Below are 22,014 nucleotides of genomic sequence, written 5' to 3' on the forward strand. Positions count from 1 at the left end.
ATTGTAGATCACAAAATTCTCTACAAAAAATATATCAATAATTTTTTTCCTAAAAGCCACCATTTTGGAGATATAACGTTCCGAAAAGTTGGATCAGTCGTAATCCCTCTATTTTGCACACGTACGCCACATATATATATGGTAATTCAACTCAACAACATGTTATCACCAACGGAGTTCAATTTCTTCTTGCTATGTACGGAGCCCCCAAAAAAACCACTTGCTTAGATAAGTTGCGATACACATCTTTCGTGAAAAATACGCGTAATAAAAAACAAGTCAACTTAGCTTCTCTTCCTCCAACCTCAGTAGCTGCTCATCAACATCTGTTTCGGGTATATTACCAAGTTCAAGTGTGGCTTGGTAATCAGCTGGACCCTAAAGACTGGGGTTGGAAGTTGATCGACAATACACTAGAGCCAGTTCAAACTTTACTTCCACCAGCACCTGAGAAACTTCTCAACACAATATTTTGCAACTGCAAGAAAGGGTGTAGTGCAAAATGTGGTTGCAGAAAAGTTGGACTGTTTTGTTCCCTGGCATGCACACACTGTCAAGGCCGATCATGCTCGAATGTTGAGTCACCAACTCTTGAAGATTCGTTTGATACCGATCAGGAATCGCTATTGGGGCAGTTTACGTGTGAAATAGAACAAGAAGAAGAAGAAGAACAAGAGGATGAACAGGAAGAAGAAGGAGAAGAAGATCAAGAAGAAGAAGAAACAGAAATCTTGGACAGTTATGAATCAGACGACTAACTTTTTATTTTAAGTATTTTATTTAATTACACCGCCGTTGTTTTTGCCCACTATAATATATAATATTATTTTGCAATAGTTTTAAAACATATAAAATCTCAGCAGACCCGTGGAATAGGCCTACTGGGGAAACCACGTTAAAAAAACCGCGCTTTGTACACTACCTCATAGGTGGCGTGGAAACGTGTGCAAAATAGAGGGATTACGACTGATCCAACTTTTCGGAACGTTATATCTCCAAAATGGTGGCTTTTAGGAAAAAAATTATTGATATATTTTTTGTAGAGAATTTTGTGATCTACAATTTTGTACTGGGGTAATTTTGCGAAAAAACTCACCGTTTCGCTAAAAATCGCAAAAAACTCATTTTTTTGACCTTTGACCCCGTGCCAAATTTTTAGCACACCTCGGAACGATGAGGACTTTTGAGATTTTCTTTATAATGATGTTTTGAACAAATATGCCAATATTCAGCTTTATGGGAATTTATGTAAACTTGAATGTGTAAATAGACCGGACTATTATTATGATGATGAAGTAGAAGAAGAGGATCATGTTAGAGTGCGGAGTGTGTTTCAAGCGGAGAAAAGCGAAAACCCGAATTCAATACCTTTTACAATAAAACTAAATATGGGGTTGACGTCGCTGATGAACTTTGTGCCTCATAATATAATGTGAGTCGTAACTCCAAAAGGTGGCCCCTGACAATTTTTATGCCATGTTGGACACACAGGAATTAATCCTCTTATAATACGTCGCATAAATAAAAACAAACCAAACGATAAGCGACGTAATTTTTTGAAAAACTTAGGTCTTGCTCTGGTCTTAGAACATTTGAAAATTCGCCAGGAATTGATCGATTGCAATGACAAATGGGCAAAAGAATCAGAGTATTTATTGGTGGATCATCAGAGGAGCCACCTGCAATTCCCGCAAAAGATATTGTTAAGTGTGTCCGGAAATAAAAATAGTAAAACAAAACATTTTTGTCAAGCTTACCCTAAATTTATTTGTCCTGAACGCATCATGGCTTTCTGTATTAATTTCATTTACAATGAAGATTCTAAATAGCTTTGTTAAAGTTTTTTTTCTAATATATTAGACTAAAGTTTATAAAAATGCTATTTGTAACCAAAATTACTGGTTATTAGCGTAGTAATTACATGAAAACGTAAGAGGTCTATATTTTGTTCCTATTTTTATGAGTATATGTCAAAGTTGATAAAAGTGAATAAAACGTTGGTTAATTACTATTTTTATTTTATTTTATCAAAACCAGTATACCTATTATAACCTATAATAATAACACAAAATACTAATTTTCTCAAAAAGTTTAAAAATAACAACTATAAAATATATGGGTAATATTGACCCACCTCAACGTTCGCGTATCTGTTTTCTACCACAATGACGCCGGGTTAAATAAGTATTGTCCATTATATTAAATTGCAACTTATAAACTACTACCTTTTGAGAATTCCCCACCATGTTGTCAAGCCACATGTCAAGCTAATGAAAATTCTTGTGAAGCTTGCTTGAAGACAAAGTTGAACAGTACATAATATCATAATTATTTTTTTTGCATAATTTTGTTGTTTATTTATAAGGATAACACAGGTTACTGAATATTATCTAAGTGTAATTAAGTAAGTAAGTTAAGTAAGTAAGTAAACTTGTAATAAAAGTCTGTGCTGTGCCCTTGCAGGATATGAGGCAGATGCCTTTTCAGTTTTCATCGGTTTCCGTTAACGACTTTCTTTGTGGACAATATGATCAGCCTTCGGTGTCCTGCCAGCAGCCAGACTGAGCCTCAAGGAGACGGCAAAAACATAAATGTAGTCAGGAAATCAATTAGGTACATAGTTATCTATATACATATAATAAATCTGTAGAAGGGTCAATTCTGTACATTGAAAATATTGAAAAAATAAATACCAGGGGGTGTTACTGGATCGATACCAAACCCAAATATGTGATTAAAAAAATTTTTGTCTGTCTGTCTGTCTGTCTGTATGTGAAGGCATCACGTGAAAACTAACGGTTCAATTTCGATGAAACTTGGTATAATTATACCTTATTATCCTGGGCGTAAAATAGGATACTTTTTATCCTGGAAAAATATGTAGAAAAAAATTAATCTTAACTTTTCAGTTTTATAGACGTTGTTCTGTAGAACCGCGAACACACGTTGCGTATTATTATAGGCCTAGCCGTATTTGGGTCCAATAGATATTTATAAGATGTTTAATTGTCAGAGTTACTCAAAATGGAGAAATAAACCATCCACGCGAAGACCGACATCCGCGCGGACGGAGTCGCGGGCGGAAGCTAGTTTGAAAATATTTCCTACCACACAAAAAAGATGGATAGGTAACTAACAAATTGTACTCAATTATTAATAGGCATAGAATACGTAGGTTTATCTGTGAGGATACATAAATAGAGCAGAACGAATGGCGGATTCAATCAATGACTGGTCACAGTAGAAAATCCTTGGAATTTTTTGAACAGAATGTACAGTTCTTGATTCTCTATTCTTTGATGTTATTACGTGAAATCTATACTAATACTAGCTTTCCGCCCGCGGCTTCGCCCGCGTTTTTAAAGAAAAACCCGTTCACGTAGGATTTCCGAGATAAAACCTATCCTACGTCCTTTCTCGGGTATCAAAATATCTCCGTACCAAATTTCATGAAAATTGGTTCAGTAGTTTAGGCGTGATTGAGTAACAGGCAGACAGAGTTACTTTCACATTTATAATATTAGTATTAGCACAGACTAATAATAATATACTACGTATACAAGTATTAGTATGGATTATAAAGCTGAAGAGTTTGTTTGTTTGAACGCGCTAATCTCGGGAACTACTGGTCCGATTTGAAAAATTATTTCGGCGTTAGATAGCCCATTTATCGAGGAAGGCTATTACATCAGTCAGAAATCAGAATCGACATTCGAAATCGAAAATTTAACAATAAATTTATTTATCAATTTGTCAATTTGTAATTTTGCATCACGCTTAGACCAACAGGAGCGGAGCCACGCGGATGAAACCGCGGGGCGCGGCTAGTTTTGAATAAAAAAGAAGCATCTAAGATACCTACCTACCTACTACATAAATTATATTGTCTTGAAAACATCCATAGTTATTGTTATAGATTTTGAGTTGAACTTGTATTTGGTTTGAAATAAGATTTTACTATCACACTATCAACAGCTATGGCGGTATGGGCTATGGCCTATGTATAATAATAATTAATAATCTATTATTTTGTAGTATTCCTATACCTACCTACAGCTACGTTATTAATCTGTTGAAGTACCAAACGTAAATAATTTTTAAACCACTTATCTCTGTTAATAAGTATAGGTACAAAATATAAAAAAGGAATGTTTTACATACCTAAAGAACAAATATTTTCAATACTTTTCTCTTTAAAAATCCTTATCACACAAAAATGGAACAATAAAACTTTTTATTGCGAACAGTTTTCATTCAATAACAAAATAAACATAAATGTATAAATCAAATGGCATTATATAGGTGGGAGGTGGTGGCGTGGTGCGGCGTGCTGGTAGCGGCGCTGCAGCTGGTGGCCGCGGCGGGCTCGCAAGAGGCGGACCCGCTGCAGCAGGCCCTCTTACTCGTAGACCTGTTGAAGACTGGTGACTACTTACTTCTCTTTGAGAACCCATTTTGTTCTACTATTGTAGTATAATATGTAATATTGTACTAGCTAACTCGAGAACAGAACTGTAACCTTCTAGGTAACCTAGCAAAGATGCCAGTCTCGAACCGATGATTGATACATACCTATCACTAAACATAATATGTACAACACCTAATGTATTTAGCTCTAAGGTTAGGTTAAGTTTGATTGAATAAAACGAATTTGAATTTGAGAACAAACCGTTGATTAAAAACTGTTTACGATGTTTTCTAACATGAGCGAGTCTCTTATAGGTAGGTATTTGATCCTTCTCTTCAAAACAAAAAAAGTTACTAAAAATCTGATTTTATATCTTTATGGTGTAACCTTGGGTGTAACTAAGAAGTACTGTATACCTACTTATTTTAGTTTACGTCACTATAGTTTCAACTTCTAAATAAGCGTAATAAGCATATTTAGGGGTATTTTACTGTTTTATTTTGATTGCAAACCTGTAGAAATGAATGATCGTTATGCATTATTTATATAATATACATTCGGCTGTTTATTGGTCTCTGCATTTCAACAGAATACGCCAGAGTCAAAGGCGAGAACATAATTCTCCGTAAACGTGAGCTACAGTTTCGAAGCTCTGTTGACGACGAAACCTGCCCGCCGACTGAACCTACCGACACAATATGTAAGTATAGATGAAACTAAAAACGTAGTCAGTGCAAATGGAATCAAATAAATATTGATTCCATTACGACAGTACCTAATATGCTTTCATTCCTACGACATTCCACCGCACAGATTTAAATAAAAGTACCTAGAGATGAAAAAAACTGTGTCTAGGTAATTCTAATGTAGGTAGGCCACGATTCGACTTGAATGTAGGTACGTCAGACTACCATAGTGTATTACATTTTTACTGCACAGCACCGATAACTGACGGCAGAAGATCTGGGGTTCAGCACGGCAACTTATTAACACCCCATCCTGTGGTGTCACGAAGAAAACTATATAGTAAGTTTAATATGTAATACTGATGTTGAGTTACAATCATTATTCATATTCCTTTTTTTTACACTTCACAAAACTAATTTTTGAGTTATGCGGAACCAAATGCGTGGCTATATATTTTAAGCAATACAGAATACTGTCCGTTTTTGTAAAAGTATAGCAACTCAATTCATTACATGAGTTACCAATCCTATGCAAACTAACTACTGCGTTAAGTTTTTATTGCAAAATGCCACTCGTGGGTGTGGCGTGAGGTGTTCAGGGGAGGGCGTAATCATTCATTTTCAGGATGGTTTCCGCCCAACCCCCGGCCAATGACCAATGATTTCATTCGCTCGCTATTATTGCCAATTCCACTACGTAATATACCATATAATATGTATGTACCGAAATCGCAATGATTTGCAGGTGTGTTCTTGTTGATTAGATGAACCTGTCTAATTGGGTAAATAATTCAGTGAACATTATTTTAAGAAAGCAGAAGACAAGATTACGAAGATGCATTCGGTCCACATCCTGGCGGCGACATCCCCAAATCGACTACAACTACCACCACGTCACCAAAAACGGAAACAACAACGAAACAAACTTTGACATCTAAGAGTATATCGATAACATCTTCAACCAGTCAAAGTCCCAAAAGTAAAATATATACCACTGAAGAGCACTCTACGGCTATTATTACACAACAATCGTTCCATACGAAACTCGAAAATCCTGTGAAAAACGAACTACCGCCTAAAAAACTGGGTAAGATTTAAAACTTTTTTGATATATTTTATAGAAAATATAAATAATATATATATATAAATTAGACTATGTACCCATACTTTTCTCATTTTGTAATATCATTTACAACAGGCTGTGGATCAGGTAGATCTATTTCATTCATATGCAAATAATCGTTTTCATACTAATGCTAAATTATTCCACCAGGGTTTAAAAATGTCGGACTAAGTCATAAAAAAGCGTTCACAAAAACGACCAGAGATCCAGTCATGGAGCAGGTCGCTTCGGAAATAATGAATGAGATGAAAGATTTCAAAACCCCAAAAGTTAAGAAATATGCTTTTTATTCTGCGCCGCTTCTCAGCCCTAAAACAGAGAGAATGACAAAATTCGAGAACTTCACCAGGGGTACAATGAGGATCCACCAGGCAACTAGCAGGCGGTATCCGCTACCACTGCCTGAGAACAATGCATTCTGCTTCTTCCATCCGGACAGCGCTCTATGTCGCACTATAATTTAGAATCTAGTTCAATATTTATAACTTCAAATCTTCTATAGATCATGAGTATTATACATAATATGCGCAGCAGCATTTATGAACTTGAGTAGGTATGGGGCGTTACCTAGCGAGGCCACTTTAGGGTCAATTTAGAATAGCGCAGAGGCGAAATGTATCGAAGCGCGAATTCTTTACAACCGAAGAAAAGCCGCATGAATGCGTTGGTATTCTGTTGGTAGAAATTACGATAAATCGCCTCATCTTCTAGCCGGCTCCGTTGTATTATATAAATGAATAACAACTACCTAAATAGGTAAAAATTTTGCTAGTTAAGAATATTCGTCTCTGTAAATATATCATCTCTTGTAATACAAATGCAGGAAGGTCAGTATTTGTGGGTACTGTGTCATCTCGATATACTTTATGTAGATTTGCTAGGTAACTTTATTAAAGTTCGTGATTCAATCAACGTACCTATGTACTATTATGACGTGTAACTTGGTTTGCTAAATGTGTAGACATAACAAATACTGTGTCAAATGATCGCGTCAATTAAAATTAAGAAAAGGAGTTGAAATAAAAGCACAAAATAATTTTCATCGTTTTATTACATTAAGAAACCTAAATTTGACAATATTTTCCGTTACGGTGAAAATAGCATTCTTATACTATATTGAAATTTCAGTTTAAATTCAGTTCCCAAAAACATGCACAAAGATAATTATCATATTCATTTAGTAATATTGAGGTAGTTATTAGTTTCAGAACTTATACCAATTACAAAAATGGCTCTAAAAATAACAGTAAAGAAAAATTTGTGTGGTACATGTGTGAACGTCCTGCGTGAACTGTAGTGAACGTAAACAAAACTTCTATATATTATTGTACCTGCGACCTAACGATATGAGAAGCATCAACACGACGCCGCGCGCCAACTAATACATACCGTAAACATTTATTTATTATTCAATCAATATTACACAAATTACATGCCGTTCGGGACGCGTGCCTCACTCGGAATGCGCCTGATCAAGCACGCACAATCAAATCGAAAATCATTCGATCACACGCCAAATACACAAAACTGATTACACACATTACAAATTAAAGTATAATTAATGTAACAGTACAATCAACCAAACAAGAACGATAAAGGTAATAAGCGAACATGACATGTAAGGGTAAGGGAAAGGGGTACAGGGCTGGCGGAGCGCGAGCGAGGCGGCAGGTGTAGTTCAGTCTCGGGCCGCCCGCCCGCGCCCGCCATAACTTAACACTACTTCACAACGATACAATAAACTAAAAACTATTCATTTCTGCTCGCTAAACAAAATCAAATCATAATGAGGCTAGCATTACGACTCCTGCTTTACTTGGAAGGAATAACCACACGCCTATATGTACACAGTCCTGCCGCGCGGCTGGCTCCGCGCTCAGTCCTAACTGCTTCTCATTGTATACGTTTTCTCGATGGGGCCGTGCGGCGGCGGAGCGCGCGCCTGCGGCCGTGCGGCGGCGCCGCCCCGCGCCTCGGGGGGCGCTCGCGGCCGCGCTCCGCCGCCGCGCGGAGCCCGACATAAACCTCTGCCTCGAAAACGAAAACTTTCACCAAATCACTTAAAATTAAATTAAACACCTCGCGAAGTAGTAATCGGTGGTCGAAAGAAACTATATCGTGCTGATAATAATTAAATGTGTGAACGTTTCGGGTCTGGAGGTTATGCGTCTCATATTGTCGGAGTGGTGCAGTTCGGGTCCTGCCCGCTGATGACGCCCGGTCTCCGAGGAGAGTGACACCATGACGAATATAAAAATACATTATGGAATGTGTGTCAAGTAATTAGCCGACGTTTCGGCCGAACGGAACACTGCTGTTATAATTTAAGTACGCATCTTTGTACTAATACTAATCGAGGAAAAACGAATACAGGTTGTATGGAACGTAGTTACAACAATTTTGTCCGGCGTGAAAGCGCTGGCTCGTCAGAATTCGTTGTGAAAAATCTCTACCTTATACAGAAGATTTATAAAATGTATTTATTGTCAAATTGACTTGCACCGATGATTTTTAATTAGGACCAATCAAATGTTAAAAAAAAATGTACACAAGTACTTGATACCGATTGTACACGATGATGAATGAGCCAGCGAAATCAAACAATGTAATCAAAACGTGCACATGCCAGAAGGGAACGCGCGCGTCATGCGACCGAAGCTTATCGACATAAGCTAGCCGGGACTTCCAATAAGAACTGACGGCCACCCCCTTCTTACAACTTATATTCGTTATTCCACAACGCGTGCCCGCCGCATACACAATTTAACCCATTGAGCCCCGAGCGGCCCGATCGGACCACGACACAATTGAGTTATTAATATAACAAAAAGCAAAAAATAGAAAAAAAAAACTCAACGGGCAACGCGCTGCTTATTTGTGATTTGTACCGATCTTCATCCGATTCCGATTTCATATAAATTTTATTCATATCATACTTAAGAGCCAGTGCGCACGAGCAACTTTGTCTCCGCAACTATTTTGTCTCTCCCACCCATGGGCTAGTATGAAAGTGCGCGCACGTAGCGACGCAACTCCCCATACAATTGCGTGGATGAGATGGGAGAGACAAAATAGTTGCGGAGACAAAGTTGCTCGTGCGCGCTGGCTCTTAGATTTCATTGCAAGTCAACGTTGCGCTCGTTCAACACGTAAAATATAACAAACTTTATAGTTATCATTATTTGTTACATGATTTACGGTAGGCACGGCAACGTTGACCGTCAATGCGGAGCGTGTGTATAATCGCAGAGATGTGATTCGCACTCGTAGCGGAGTACGATTGTCGCGCCGTCGGAGCAGGCGCGCGCCTTCCGTCAACACGTCTGGGTGTGACTGACCAGATCGATCAGTTGATCACGTGGTTATACATGGCCCTGCGCCTGGGTACGCGGGCTGCCCGCTTCATAAAGTTAGTTTGAGAATATACCGATACATCGTAATACAAATCGTTGAATACTTTTAAGAAACCCACTTTATTACCCAAGCGCAGTGGAACGGTAGTTTTCGTAGTCCAATTGCGAGATTTATTAATAATATTTGGAAGTGGTTTGATACAGCGAGATCGGCGCTTTCAGGGTGACGATTGCATTTCACAGAGATACCTTATAAATTATTAATTATTATAATAATAAATTGTTTATTATATAAATAAATTGAAATAAGGATTACTAATATAATAGTTTATTTCCGGAATAAGCTATTGTATGCAATAATATAATTAAATTATTCAAATTGAAACATTATCATAAAATTCAACAGCGTCTCTGTGAAAGGCAATCGGCACAAGTAGGTGTAGCGGAGCGGGCAAGTCCCGTTAACTACTCGGAGAGCTGGTTTCGTGTCCGGAGCTTGCTGCCACCTAACTAATATACACTAACTTACTTAAGATGACAAGATCGAAACTAGAACGTGAAACATCCAGTTCCACAACTTCCATATATTATTATCACATTCATAAATATAAACATCTAAGCTTTCCAATTTTGATATCATTCACTTAAATCTTAATCTCACAATATATCTCCCTTGGCACAATAATAACACAAATACTAGAGTCGCATCAAGCGCGGGGCGCGTGGGCGCGCCTGCAGCGGCCGCAGCGACCGTGCGGCCGCAGCGACCGTGCGGCCGTGCGGCCGTGCGGCCGTGCGGCCTGGCGCTGCAAGCGCGCGGCGCGGCCGAGTGCCCTGTTAACGCGACGACACAAAAAACCGTTATAAAGCTAACAAAATTATAAAGAAAACGATCAACAAATGTCACTTATACAAATAAATCGTAAACCAGCAGTCAACGTCCAACAATCAATATCGAGTGGAACGTATATGTGTAGCGGCCAGGTAAAGCGAACCGGCGGAGCGTCCTCGCCACGCTCCGTAGCGAGCCTCAGTGCTGCGACTCATCCGTCCCGAGTTGTTACAACCCACACACCGTATGTATCTTATGTAACAGATTAATCTATCTCAATAACGAAACAAAATACACGTCTGTATAATTGCATTGTCTACTTAACACTTGTATAAGAACTTAATATGGATAACTATTGCAATGTAACCATCGGATATATATTAACGGTAAGAAAACAATCTAACAATTATATATCTCATTGGGTCAACTGTTTATATGAAAAATAATTGTATATGAAAAATATATATAGTTATATATAATAGTCTTCAACATGTATAATTGCGGAAAGATTAATATTTATTTACTACTAGTTTAATAGTTAATACATCGATCAACAACGAGCGAGAGGACTCCTTGCTATTTACAAGCGCGCGCTCCGGTCTTATATCGTCAGTTATAGAATTCACAACTTCTAAACAGATATATGTATAATATAGACATATAATGTAAAGGTGTGTCCCCACCGGCGGTGGAGACGCCTGGGCGAATACAAAAATATCAGCGCGGTAGGGACATAGCTTTACGATATTAAAAAGTTACAGTAGGGCCGACGTATCCGAAGTTACGTACGATTTTAAATCCTAACTAGATTTTACGCAAGTTACCTATACAATTATATTCTACACTTAAAAAACATCTGTTTAAATCTGATAGTTTTATAAATGCGAGTCAAATCGGTGCGATCCACAGGCGAGCACGTCGGCGCTTGAGGAAGGAATCTAATAATTATTAATAGGGAAAATTATACAATTTAAATTGAGGACAAAATAAAAATCAGCTCCCGCGGGATCGCACGCGACCGTCCTAGCAAACGAGGAACATGTATTGAAGGTGTGCACTTGGTATATGCGCGCCAAATAACTAGAACCTTCGCAGTGATCGATTTGTAGGTCCGAATAAGCTTTCGAAACGGTGGTTGAAATGGAATATTGACATTTTTTAAGTATACATTGCAACTATTTAAAAAAAGATGAAATTTTTGCAATACTGTTCTCAAGTCTGATGGAATAACTTCACATCAACCGTTTTAAATTAATTTGTACACTTGCGTGTTTTTAATACCAAAGGATTACACGTAAGCTCAGTTCCCACTTGGACATTGACTCATTTTGTTTATGAATAATTGTTACATTATCTTTTATCCCTAGAAAAAAAATCAATATTCAGTCAGTCACAATCAAAATGAGACACTGCATGTGAAAACCGAGTAAGTACCAATCTCTCTACTCAATCTATCTACAATAACAATACCGGCAACATAACTGGCCAAAATTGATGACTTAAAAAACATTGACTTTTACAAAGATAATTGTAAATAGATTGGATTACAAAGTTTGGTAGACGACCAGTCTATAACATCTATCTTTAATTGCTACTAAATATACTGTAAATGAGTAAGTTATAAATCAATTATAGATACATTCTATAGATACCATCCATTAAACATAAATAGACACCAACTGTTGACCAGTACATAAATTCATCTCGCACGCTAGCGGAACTATTATAAAACGTGTGAGTCGGGTCGACCGATCAATACTGAACGGGTATGGAAACAAATAATGCGTACGCTACAAGACAGGTGAAATACTACTGGCGTCAGTCGGCGCTATCGTCGGTCCGTGCGCGAGGAGCGACAGGCGGGCGGGGTCTAGTTATCTGTCGGCGCTACAACGGATACGGCGGGCCCCGGCGGGTGGCGGCGGGTGGCGGCGGGTGCGGCCTACTGCGGCGGCGGCTGCGCGGCGCGGCGGTGGCGGCCCGGCGCGCTGGCCTGCGCCACCATCGCGCGGATGCGCCGCTGCGCCGACTGCAACACACGCTCTCGTCAGCCACCGCCCGACCACGGATCGACCGCCGCTGCCCCACAGACGATAGTCCTCGCATACCTCACGATACCAATCGATCAGACACGATTGTGGGAGGACGATCGTCTGTACAAAGTTAAATTAGCAGTGGGTAATTTTAATTTTGGGTCGATCCGTGTGAGGGTTCCGAATGTTAACTCTTATTCTGCCGACGTCATGAGTGTAGAAAATGTGATCAAACTTATTTAACACACGTAATATTATACACGTAATTAACTAAAAAGTAAAATTACTTTCGCCAACCAGATACAATAATAAATTTACCAAGTTTAAAGTAAACTGAACATTTCGTGACGCCGTCAGTATACATCTTTTAAATATAAGTGAAATGAATAATTTCATTATTTATCGCGATGCATTTCTTATGATTATGATCATTTCTCATACATTAATTATTATTATTTACATTAGTTTATAGTAACTATATTTACACGAAATAATATCTATTCACTTATATTTAAAACATAAATAAATAGCGCGCTAGCAAATAATCCTAATGAATAAACACTACACATTCTATTCGACATAACAAGATTAGGAATTAATTATCAACAATATTTTCGTACAGTGTTTTCAATGTCTGTATAGTGTAAGATAATAATTGATGATTAGTATATGATTACAAAAAATACCGATCATAATGCAACCTGCACCGATCTAATACAACATACGTCATCCATCCACACGCGTAGTAACCAAGTCCAGGGTCGACAAACACTCAGAAAACAAAACGATAAAAACATTCGCTGATTTCGCTCAATACAATGGAACGGAAACTTACCTATTGCGACGTCCTAATAGGCAATTCATTGTCAACCGTGGTCAAATCGGAAGCAACGGGTACCGAGCGCGTTCACCCGCCATCTGGTGGCTGCTACAAAACGTAAAAATTATTATGCCACAGTGAGTCGCCGGTAACAAAACACTTCGCAACGCCAGCAATCCTTTATTTACATATTTTGTACTTATCTTAACGCCTCCATCTTCAATCTCCTCACTTGGACTTGGCACTAGCTACATTCTCTCTCCGTTCATACCATACACAATACACTTGCCTCCACACTAAGAGCTTTCATCGCAAATCTTAAGTTTCTAAACACTAGCGACGAATGAATCAAAAAATGAAATGACAAAACTAAAATTTGGATTGAAGAAGGTATTTTAAAAAAGCCGGTATGTAAAACTTTGTGGATATGAGATTTACTCTAGTTAGAATAGTTTAATGTTTATGTAGAAGTGACTGTGTATCGGTATATAACGCATTTCCTAATTTTATTACGCAGTTATTACGATTTTCAGTAAGTATGAGTGTAGTATGTGATTGGTGTAAAAGTTACTGTTAATGAAACATTCTATACATATCACTTATTCATTATTTGATAATGCTCAGTTGGAAATGTAAAAAATATTCACTACATAAAAGCTAATCGAGTAACTGAGCAATAACAAAATAATTATCCGAAACTATATAAAAAGTCGCAAGAAATAAATATCAGAGTCGATTTGATCAAAAAGAATTCCATACATTATCGCTCAAGCATGGACAGGAATTCTTCTTGACCCGCGTTAGTATAAAACAACAACATTTGTAAAACAGTAAAACATTTTACTGAGGCCCATACCAGACATTGACTAGATTTCCATTGTGACATCGATTCGAGCTACACAGATTGTATTGTAAACTAGAAAATTATTATTTAACATCCAATTTGCGATTACGCCTTTGAAGCATGCATTTTCCAATGTATTTGAATTGTTCTATAAAAAGTACATTAATATATAAACAAAACCGATGGTAAATCCACGATGCAATAAATTAACGACTGCATCACTTAAAAATGCGGATGTGTCGACGTTCTAATATTACATTTTAATTAATGTGCATGTAATGCAATTGGCAGGAAATACAATGGACGGGGTGTGTACCGTGTGCGCGTCGGATGTTAAATATCTATGCTCGATCTACAACGAAATACAGGAAGAATAGGAATAATATCTACCAAGTAATAAATACATAAAATATTTAGCACGCCTAACGCACAATGGGCACAGGTCAACGTCTGCTAGGGCCAAGCGGGACAGTCGCAAGGGCGGCGGGCCATACCTGCACGCTGTAGAACGGGCCAACGATGTGCACGGTGGTCTCGTGGTCGTGCGCCGCGTTGGCCGGCTGCGGCTGCTCCGGCAGCTTGATCAGCGAGCCGGTCACGCGCTGCAGCTCGCGCACGTTCTGCCCGCCCTTGCCGATGATGCGCCCCACCTGCGACGACGCCACCACGATCTCCACAGTCAGCCGCACGTCGTCCGAGCCGGACATGAAGCCCTCCTCGCGCATCTTCTCGAAAATCAAGTACTGCGCCTGAAACGTGTCACGCGCCGCATTAGTCGACGCGAATCTTCGGAGGGTTTACCGCACGGTTGTCACGTTTTGTTATATTATATAATATATTATGTTAGATTTAATCACAGACTTCATATTATGAAATTGAATATAAATATTGTTTTGAGCAGACACATACAATAAATGAATAAGTATTAAGACAGTACCTTCCACTGCGCCTCAGGGCTTCCCACGATGGTGACCTTCCTCTCCTGCTGAGCAGCCGCGGCGCCCGCACCGGCGCCTGCGCCCGCGCCCGGTCCGGCGCCCACACCCACGCCCACGCCGACGCCGACGCCCACACCGGCGCCCTCACCCTTGTCCTGCTCCAAGGGCGCGATCTTTACGGACGCGTTACTGAAGCGGATTATGTTGCGAATGTGCGAGCCCTTGGTGCCGATGATCGCGCCAACCGCGTTGTTCGGGATGTAAAGGTATGTGGTCTCCTGTTACACACAAGCCATATTATCGTATTAGTCACTTGCACTTGTGCGACCCTTTTAAGTTTAACAGTAAACTAAACAGTCTTCAAATGGTCAGAACTGGACAAAGTTTTAAGGGGACAACCAGTCGCCACTCACTTTCAATCAAAATAAGTTCACCCAGTAAAATGTTCCGAGATCACAATAGAAATCCAAAAAATCAGTCAAATTGAAAACCTCCACCAGCTTTAAAAAAAACAGCTATTTGTTGGATGAAATCCACAATCCATTTGCACAATATTTTTCGATTGCCCGATCATTTCAACTCTCAACATTGCAGCTCGAATGTATTTAATCTACATCTGCTCGTGAGTCATCAAATTCACGGTACGGACTCGTGTATGCAGCCATACTCAGCAATCGGCATGAATCACACCATAAATCGATTCAAGTACACACGACGAAAGGGTTCAGTTTGCTTTTAAAATATTCTATATCAAAATAAGTTAAAGAGTAGTCGATGTAAATGAAATAAATGTCACACACACTTGGTAGCGACTAGCGAGCTACTTTTCTTGAATGAGTAATGTGAGAGTGTGCGCTCACCTGTGAGTCGCCGGCGCCCTGCTGCGCGCCGCCCTGGCCGGACAGCGGCGCGTAGATCGGCGGCGGGAAGGGAGGCGGCGCGCCGCAGTAACCGCGCGTCGACATCATCGCCATCGGGTGCAGCCCGGGGAACATTATGCTCTGCGGCGCCAGCACCTGCGCACGCACACGTTACTAAACATCTGGTTTAGTAGTACACCAAACTACCACAATATACAGATACATACAGAAAGGAAACTTCATACAAAACGTCCGGAACAGCTCACGCACACAAGCAAGCGTTTTTACGAGTATCCTAAGGGTATTGAGGGGGATCGATAGTAGCGGGTGATACATCCACAGATTTTGAATAACAAAGATACGTAGTATAGAAATAAGTTTAAAGTGATGTCAATTCACATTAAATAAATATCGATTGTTTCAGTTTGTAGCCCTTTCAATAAATAATAAATATATTTGTAAATGCCAACCCGCACTTGGCCAGCGTGGTGGATTATGGCCTGTACCCTCATAGGAGGCCCGTGTCCCAGCAGTGGGAACGTATATGGGCTGATGATGATGATGATGATGATATTTGTAAATACTGTATCTGACTACAAGTTAAAAAGAGACTATTTTTTAATTTCTATAGATATGGCAGCATGAGTTTTAAATTATGTTGACATATTTTCTACCAAAACGATTGCTACAAATAGTCACTATAAGTAGTCCAGTCTGTTTAAAGATCGCATCTATTTCTTAAGCAATCTATAAGAGCACAAAAATCTAAAAAAAATTGAAACCTTAAAAAATCTAGATTGAAAATTTAAATTTATGTGCATATAATTACGTAAATATTAGGGAAGAAAAAGATAGATATTAATATACCTAATTATTGTATTTTTATCGATACCTACGTGACTTTACCACTTTGTCAAGCACTAAGCCTGTCAAACTATTTTCTTTTTCATCCTAAAACAAAAAGGTGGAGGTTCTATGCTCGTATACTTTTAATTTATTTTTGCATATTTTGTGTTTTTTTTTAGGGCCGATTTTTCAATGCCCAGATAAACAGTCTAATAACTACCCCTCGAATAGATTTATTCAATTGCTTATCTAACTCATAACGGCTCGCCTATTTTTCAATCGTGATTTATTTGATGAATAACTATCTGACCAAATATTTCCATATTGGCAGCTCTGCTCTTGGAGTGGCGAAACCATTAGAGCGGGATAGAGTCAACTTGCAATATGTCAACAACCGTCATTATGACTCACGTCAGGAGTGCATTTTAAGTTTATCTTGTGTTCTATGATTGTTGATTATTGTTTTGATTCGAGTAAAGAGTTTTGATTAAATTTGTGTTAAAATTTATATATTTTACGATGGAAACGACATAAAGGCAGCGTCCGGCAAATTTTCAATGGCATGATCGTTATTTATTATTTATTATCGAGGTAGGTACTATCAAAAACATCAATTTCAATATGATTTTAATTGATAATTATTTTATAGAAAGAGGCTTTATTGTAAAAATTCTACGCTCTATGTTATTACATACGAAAATATCCCAAATTTGACGCGTCAGTTGTCAACTCAAACGTCTAATCGTCGAATAGCACGCTATCTGGCCGTTGGAGCAGCAGATAGATTTATTCCTCAAATAACGTAGTTATTCGATAGATAAGTCCTATTCGTCTATTGAAAAATTGAATATTTTGTTAACTGCAGAATAAAGTCTATCTAGCTGTTTATCTGGGCATTGAAAAATCGGCCCTTAATCTAATTTAATTTATCGTTTTAAAAATAATTTATTAAGTATACCTACATACAAGTATTGTTAATTCAGGTTTAAAATAATTATTGAATATATGTATCATACAAATATCAAGATAAATAATTTAGGTACCTACATTAAATAGCCTTCGGCGTCCATAACAAAACAAGATTTCGAAATATAGCACTGAAAAAAACGTATTTACTTTTACAAGGTATATATTTTATTGGGATTGTTTCTTCTTGTAAATTCATATTTAGGCTACACCATTTTTGTATTTTAACGGGTTTTAATCTTAAAATTACCACAAAATCATGTGTGAAAAAAAGCAAACAGAAATATACAGGCCGAATTGATAACCTCCTCCTTTATTTTTGAAGTCGGTTAAATATCAAAAAAGTAACAGCCCTATAGCAATAAATAATAGTCATAATTTCATCGCAGGGGCTTAGTTTCCTAACTGTATGTTAAAGTACGTATATATCTGTCAACTGTGAAACTACCCTTTTAATCGATTTAAATTTTAACTTATAATATCGTAACGAAAATATATTATTCACCTGCAGATCGTTCTCGTAACTCTGCCGGAGCTTGGCAGAGATCTGCGACTCCGCCTTAGCCATGTTCTCGATGGTGCCCTTGACGGTGATGATGCGCTCCAGGTTGAAGCTGTTGATGTCGTTAATGGACGACACTGTAATCTTGGTGTCGGTCTCCTGCATGATACGCTTGATCGTGTTGCCACCCTTGCCGATGATGCGGCCGATCAAGTTGTTATGAGCGAGGATCTTCAAGCAGATCTCACTGAAAATTGGAAAATCTCAAATAATTACACTGACTCAATATTACATAAATCGGAAACAATTATAGTATTGTCTGGGAAATAATTGCAATCAATATGGAAGTGTTCACATTCATTCAATATGTAAAGTGGGTCCTATCGAGGCTTGTTTTAACAAGTTATTTGCAACATATACAATCACCATTAAAGTTGGCTTTATTTAAACCGTCCGCGTCGTGTCGGTCGATAAGTGTCATCCGAGGCTAAATAATTCAGTGGAACTATTAAGTAATGAAGACTCGCCTCGTGCGTAATAGGGCTACCGGAGGGGCGACGGCTTTCAGACATCGACAGTATATTATTATCAATCATAGTTAATAGAAAGCATGAGGGAATCGTATTCAATGGTCCTTTATAGTGTTGGAGTATCATAAACATGGTTCGATGCAATAAGGATATAAATTTATATGTAATAGTGAGTTAAATGTACTACAAACCCCTTGTTAGTGTTGTTGGCCTCCTGCTGCATAACTTCTAGGATGCGCTTGCACGCATTGGTGCAGTTCTCGGGGTTGCCGTAGATGGTGATCGCCTTCTCGGAGGAGCCGACATTGTCCTTTCGGTGCACGTCGACGCGGGCGCGGCTCTGCTGCGTGATGAGGCGGATGGTGCTGCCCTGGCGGCCGATGATGGCGCCCACCATGTCGCTCTGCACGAGCAGGCGTAGCGGGAAGTCGGTGGGGCGCGAGCCGGTGCCTGGTACGCCGCCGCCGCGGCCGCCGCCAGGCCTGCCACGCCGGCCCCCGCGCGCCGGGCCCTCGGCCGGCTCCACCTTCATGCGGCTGCCCTCCAGCTCGAATCCGTTCAGGAGATTAATAGCCCTGCAAACACACGTGTTCCAATATCCGCTCTAGACGATTTCACATCGGACTCGATTACACCTCGCAACTATCCGATTGCAATACGATATGAGAGAAAGGTGTCAACGCAATTTAATTATGCGATCATAAAAAAATAATAAATAAGTGACAAAACTCAAATTGTCGTTTGTTATCTTAAAATTGCTTCAACAAGAAAATATAATTTAAAAGAATCTCTCTCTTCAGATACGTTAATATTGGAATTATTTTGTTAATTTATCTATGGAGTATGGAATGCAAATTTTAAGAATAATCTATTACAATTCATTTATTATAATTATTTCTAAAAACATTAATTAGACATGGCATGCGTGTTAATGAACAAGTAACGACAGTATGGGGCATAAATACAACTTTCTTGCACATTGAATAATTAGAATTCACTACATGCACATTAATTTTTAGTAATATACCTAAAAAATATAATTTATTACTATAACAATATTACATTAATCTAAGTTCTTACGATTATCTCTTAAAGAAACTAATACTTATAAAAGTATTTGACCTCCCAATTCTTTTAGACATGAACATTTTCCACCAAACACACAAATACACAAACGTCGCCAAAAAGTCTAATAATCCCATAACCAACACCACTAAATTTTCCACCACCAAGTCATGCAATCAATAACGCGAAAGAGCGCAGTTGTTAAGCACAGAGTAGAAGATAGCACAGTGTAGATAAGCACAGAGAGTGGAAGAGAAATTCATGCAGTGTCAAGCGGGGCCTATACTCACTGCTGTGCCTGTTCAGGGGTTTCAAAGGTGATGTACACCGCTTGGGTGTTCGCATCGCGCGAGATGGCTTTGTCGCAGTGCTGCACGTTGCCGTACTGTGAGAGCAGAGGCTCGATGTTGTCGAACCGAACGTGCAGGGGCAGCCCACTGATCAGCACTTTTGACGACCGGCTGTGACAAGCGACATGCCCATTGATAATATACACACAGAGGTCGGCGCGTATCGCCCTCGCGAATCCGCGCGGTTTGCGATGCCCAATCACTCAATTATTATTAAAACAAAATACTGATAACTCGAGTATGAATGGAGAAATTTATCTCGAGTGCATACACTTTAATTTATCATAAAATTAATAACTTTGCTGTTATGAAATATTGAAACTTGACCCCGAATCGAGATATGCACATCTTGTGTACATTCCGACGGAGCAAATATTTGAACCCAGTGTGTCGACCCTGGGGTACAAAAGCGCAATCGTGAGTATCGTGTACGAGGCACGAGCATCAGAATGCGGCGGGTGTGCGGGGTAGGGGCGCGGACGGCCGCGGCGGCCTGCAAGCGAGCGATACGCGACCCTACTCACAAAATGGCGGAGCCGGAGATGACATCATCGAGCGCCGGCCCCCGCGCACCCCGCGCCTTCACCCCGATCGCCATTCACAAGTCGTAGTGGGTCGCCCGTGCCAGGTGACCCCTCGTAGCGCGTTTACCTACATTCTCTTACTATGTCTACGATCATCGCATCCACACGCCTTATCACTTTATCATAATATCTAGTTACTCCGCGTGGAGTAGTACTCAGTTACAGCTTATCGCGCCTGGCACCGCAATCATCACACCGCGATACGTATACAGACCCAATTCGAATACTTTTTTTACGACTAAATCGGTTAGCTTATCAACGAGTTATCACAAAACGTTTGCGAAACAGCGATGTTTACATGCGAAGAGTACCAATACGCACGCGGCTGTTCGATTATTATTTTCTGTCACGGACATTGAATAAAATAAGCAATAGTCAATGAATTTGCTAAACTAACTATGTCAAGTTATCGATTAGATTGCAAACCTGTATAGGTACGAAGGAATGCGTTACACACAGAGTACTTACATATTATGTATATCCGTATATGTATAACGTTAGTTCAGCTTTAATACTACGATTCCGCCCATTCAACACAATAGCGCGTGATCCCCTAGGGGTACCGCGAATGGTCCAGGCCGTACCGCGAGGGGCGGAGCACTATTTAACCCTAACTATTCACTACAATGCGTTTTTTATATTGCTCTGCACATAACCTACGTAGGCATGTGTTGGTATTATTATTTTTTTCCTAGAACATACAACGGCATCGATACTCGACACGGTGAGCCGAAGAAATGCGTTTTCTTCGGTTCACCGTGAATTAAACCGAACAGCCGAAGAATTTCGTTGGTGAAATTTAAATCTTGCTATTTAGGTATTGTAAATGTCGGCTTGCAGAAGTTCGCTGCTCAGCTTTGCTTTGTAAGGAATGTGCTTCGATATAACATAAATAACATAAAACGAAAAAAAACCATAATATGCAAGTATAATGTAGCAAGTAGCAACGTGGTTAACTTTGCACACTCAGTACCGGTACGGTTTTAAGTAAACGCAAAAAGCCATTCATATTTAAACTAGGTACGTTGCTTTTAACCAAAATCCATTTCTATAATCCATACTAATATTATAAATGCGAAAGTAACTCTGTCTGTCTGTCTGTCTGTTACTCAATCACGCCTAAACTACTGAACCAATTTGCATGAAATTTGGTATAGAGCTATTTTGATACCCGAGAAAGGACATAGGCTACCTTTTATTGCGAAATATGTACCACGGGCGAAGCCGGGTCGGACCTCTAGTTATCTATATATCCAGTTTCTTGATAAGCTAAA

General features: G+C 39.2%; 2 protein-coding genes across 6 annotated transcripts in view; one reads left to right on the forward strand and one right to left on the reverse strand.

Annotated features, from left to right (window-relative positions):
* The first annotated feature begins 1,388 nt into the window (after positions 1-1,388).
* On the forward strand, positions 1,389-8,281 carry LOC123705351. Its single transcript, XM_045654095.1, has 7 exons — positions 1,389-1,432; positions 4,303-4,424; positions 4,998-5,108; positions 5,348-5,434; positions 5,906-6,181; positions 6,368-6,588; positions 8,069-8,281. The coding sequence occupies exons 1-7, from the start codon at positions 1,389-1,391 to the stop codon at positions 8,279-8,281; spliced, it is 1,074 nt and encodes a 357-aa protein (XP_045510051.1).
* LOC123705278 (insulin-like growth factor 2 mRNA-binding protein 1) overlaps positions 8,232-22,014 on the reverse strand; it is a 78,614-nt gene continuing 64,831 nt past the window's right edge. For 3 of the 5 annotated variants that reach the window (XM_045653995.1, XM_045653994.1, XM_045653997.1), the window contains exons 2-8: positions 20,097-20,267; positions 18,933-19,316; positions 18,215-18,458; positions 15,898-16,053; positions 15,037-15,315; positions 14,594-14,848; positions 8,232-12,431 (exon numbers count right to left, since the gene is read on the reverse strand). In XM_045653995.1, coding sequence (XP_045509951.1) covers positions 12,345-12,431; positions 14,594-14,848; positions 15,037-15,315; positions 15,898-16,053; positions 18,215-18,458; positions 18,933-19,316; positions 20,097-20,267 — 1,576 coding nt within the window. In that variant the 3' untranslated portion in view covers positions 8,232-12,344. Of the gene's footprint in view, positions 12,432-13,077; positions 13,364-14,593; positions 14,849-15,036; positions 15,316-15,897; positions 16,054-18,214; positions 18,459-18,932; positions 19,317-20,096; positions 20,268-22,014 lie in introns of those variants that run through there. The other 2 variants (XR_006753289.1, XM_045653996.1) reach the window with 2 other exon arrangements.

Source organism: Colias croceus, chromosome Z (genome assembly GCF_905220415.1).
Source record: "Colias croceus chromosome Z, ilColCroc2.1".
Lineage (NCBI taxonomy): Eukaryota > Metazoa > Arthropoda > Insecta > Lepidoptera > Pieridae > Colias > Colias croceus.

Excerpts from the sequence above, each read along its gene's own strand:
- LOC123705351 (XM_045654095.1), top strand. The coding sequence starts at position 1,389 with ATGGGGTTGACGTCGCTGATGAACTTTGTGCCTCATAATATAAT. Across the intron at positions 6,182-6,367 it reads ACTACCGCCTAAAAAACTGG|GGTTTAAAAATGTCGGACTA; the intron begins GTAAGATTTAAA and ends TTATTCCACCAG. Across the intron at positions 6,589-8,068 it reads GTACAATGAGGATCCACCAG|TCCTGCCGCGCGGCTGGCTC; the intron begins GCAACTAGCAGG and ends ATATGTACACAG.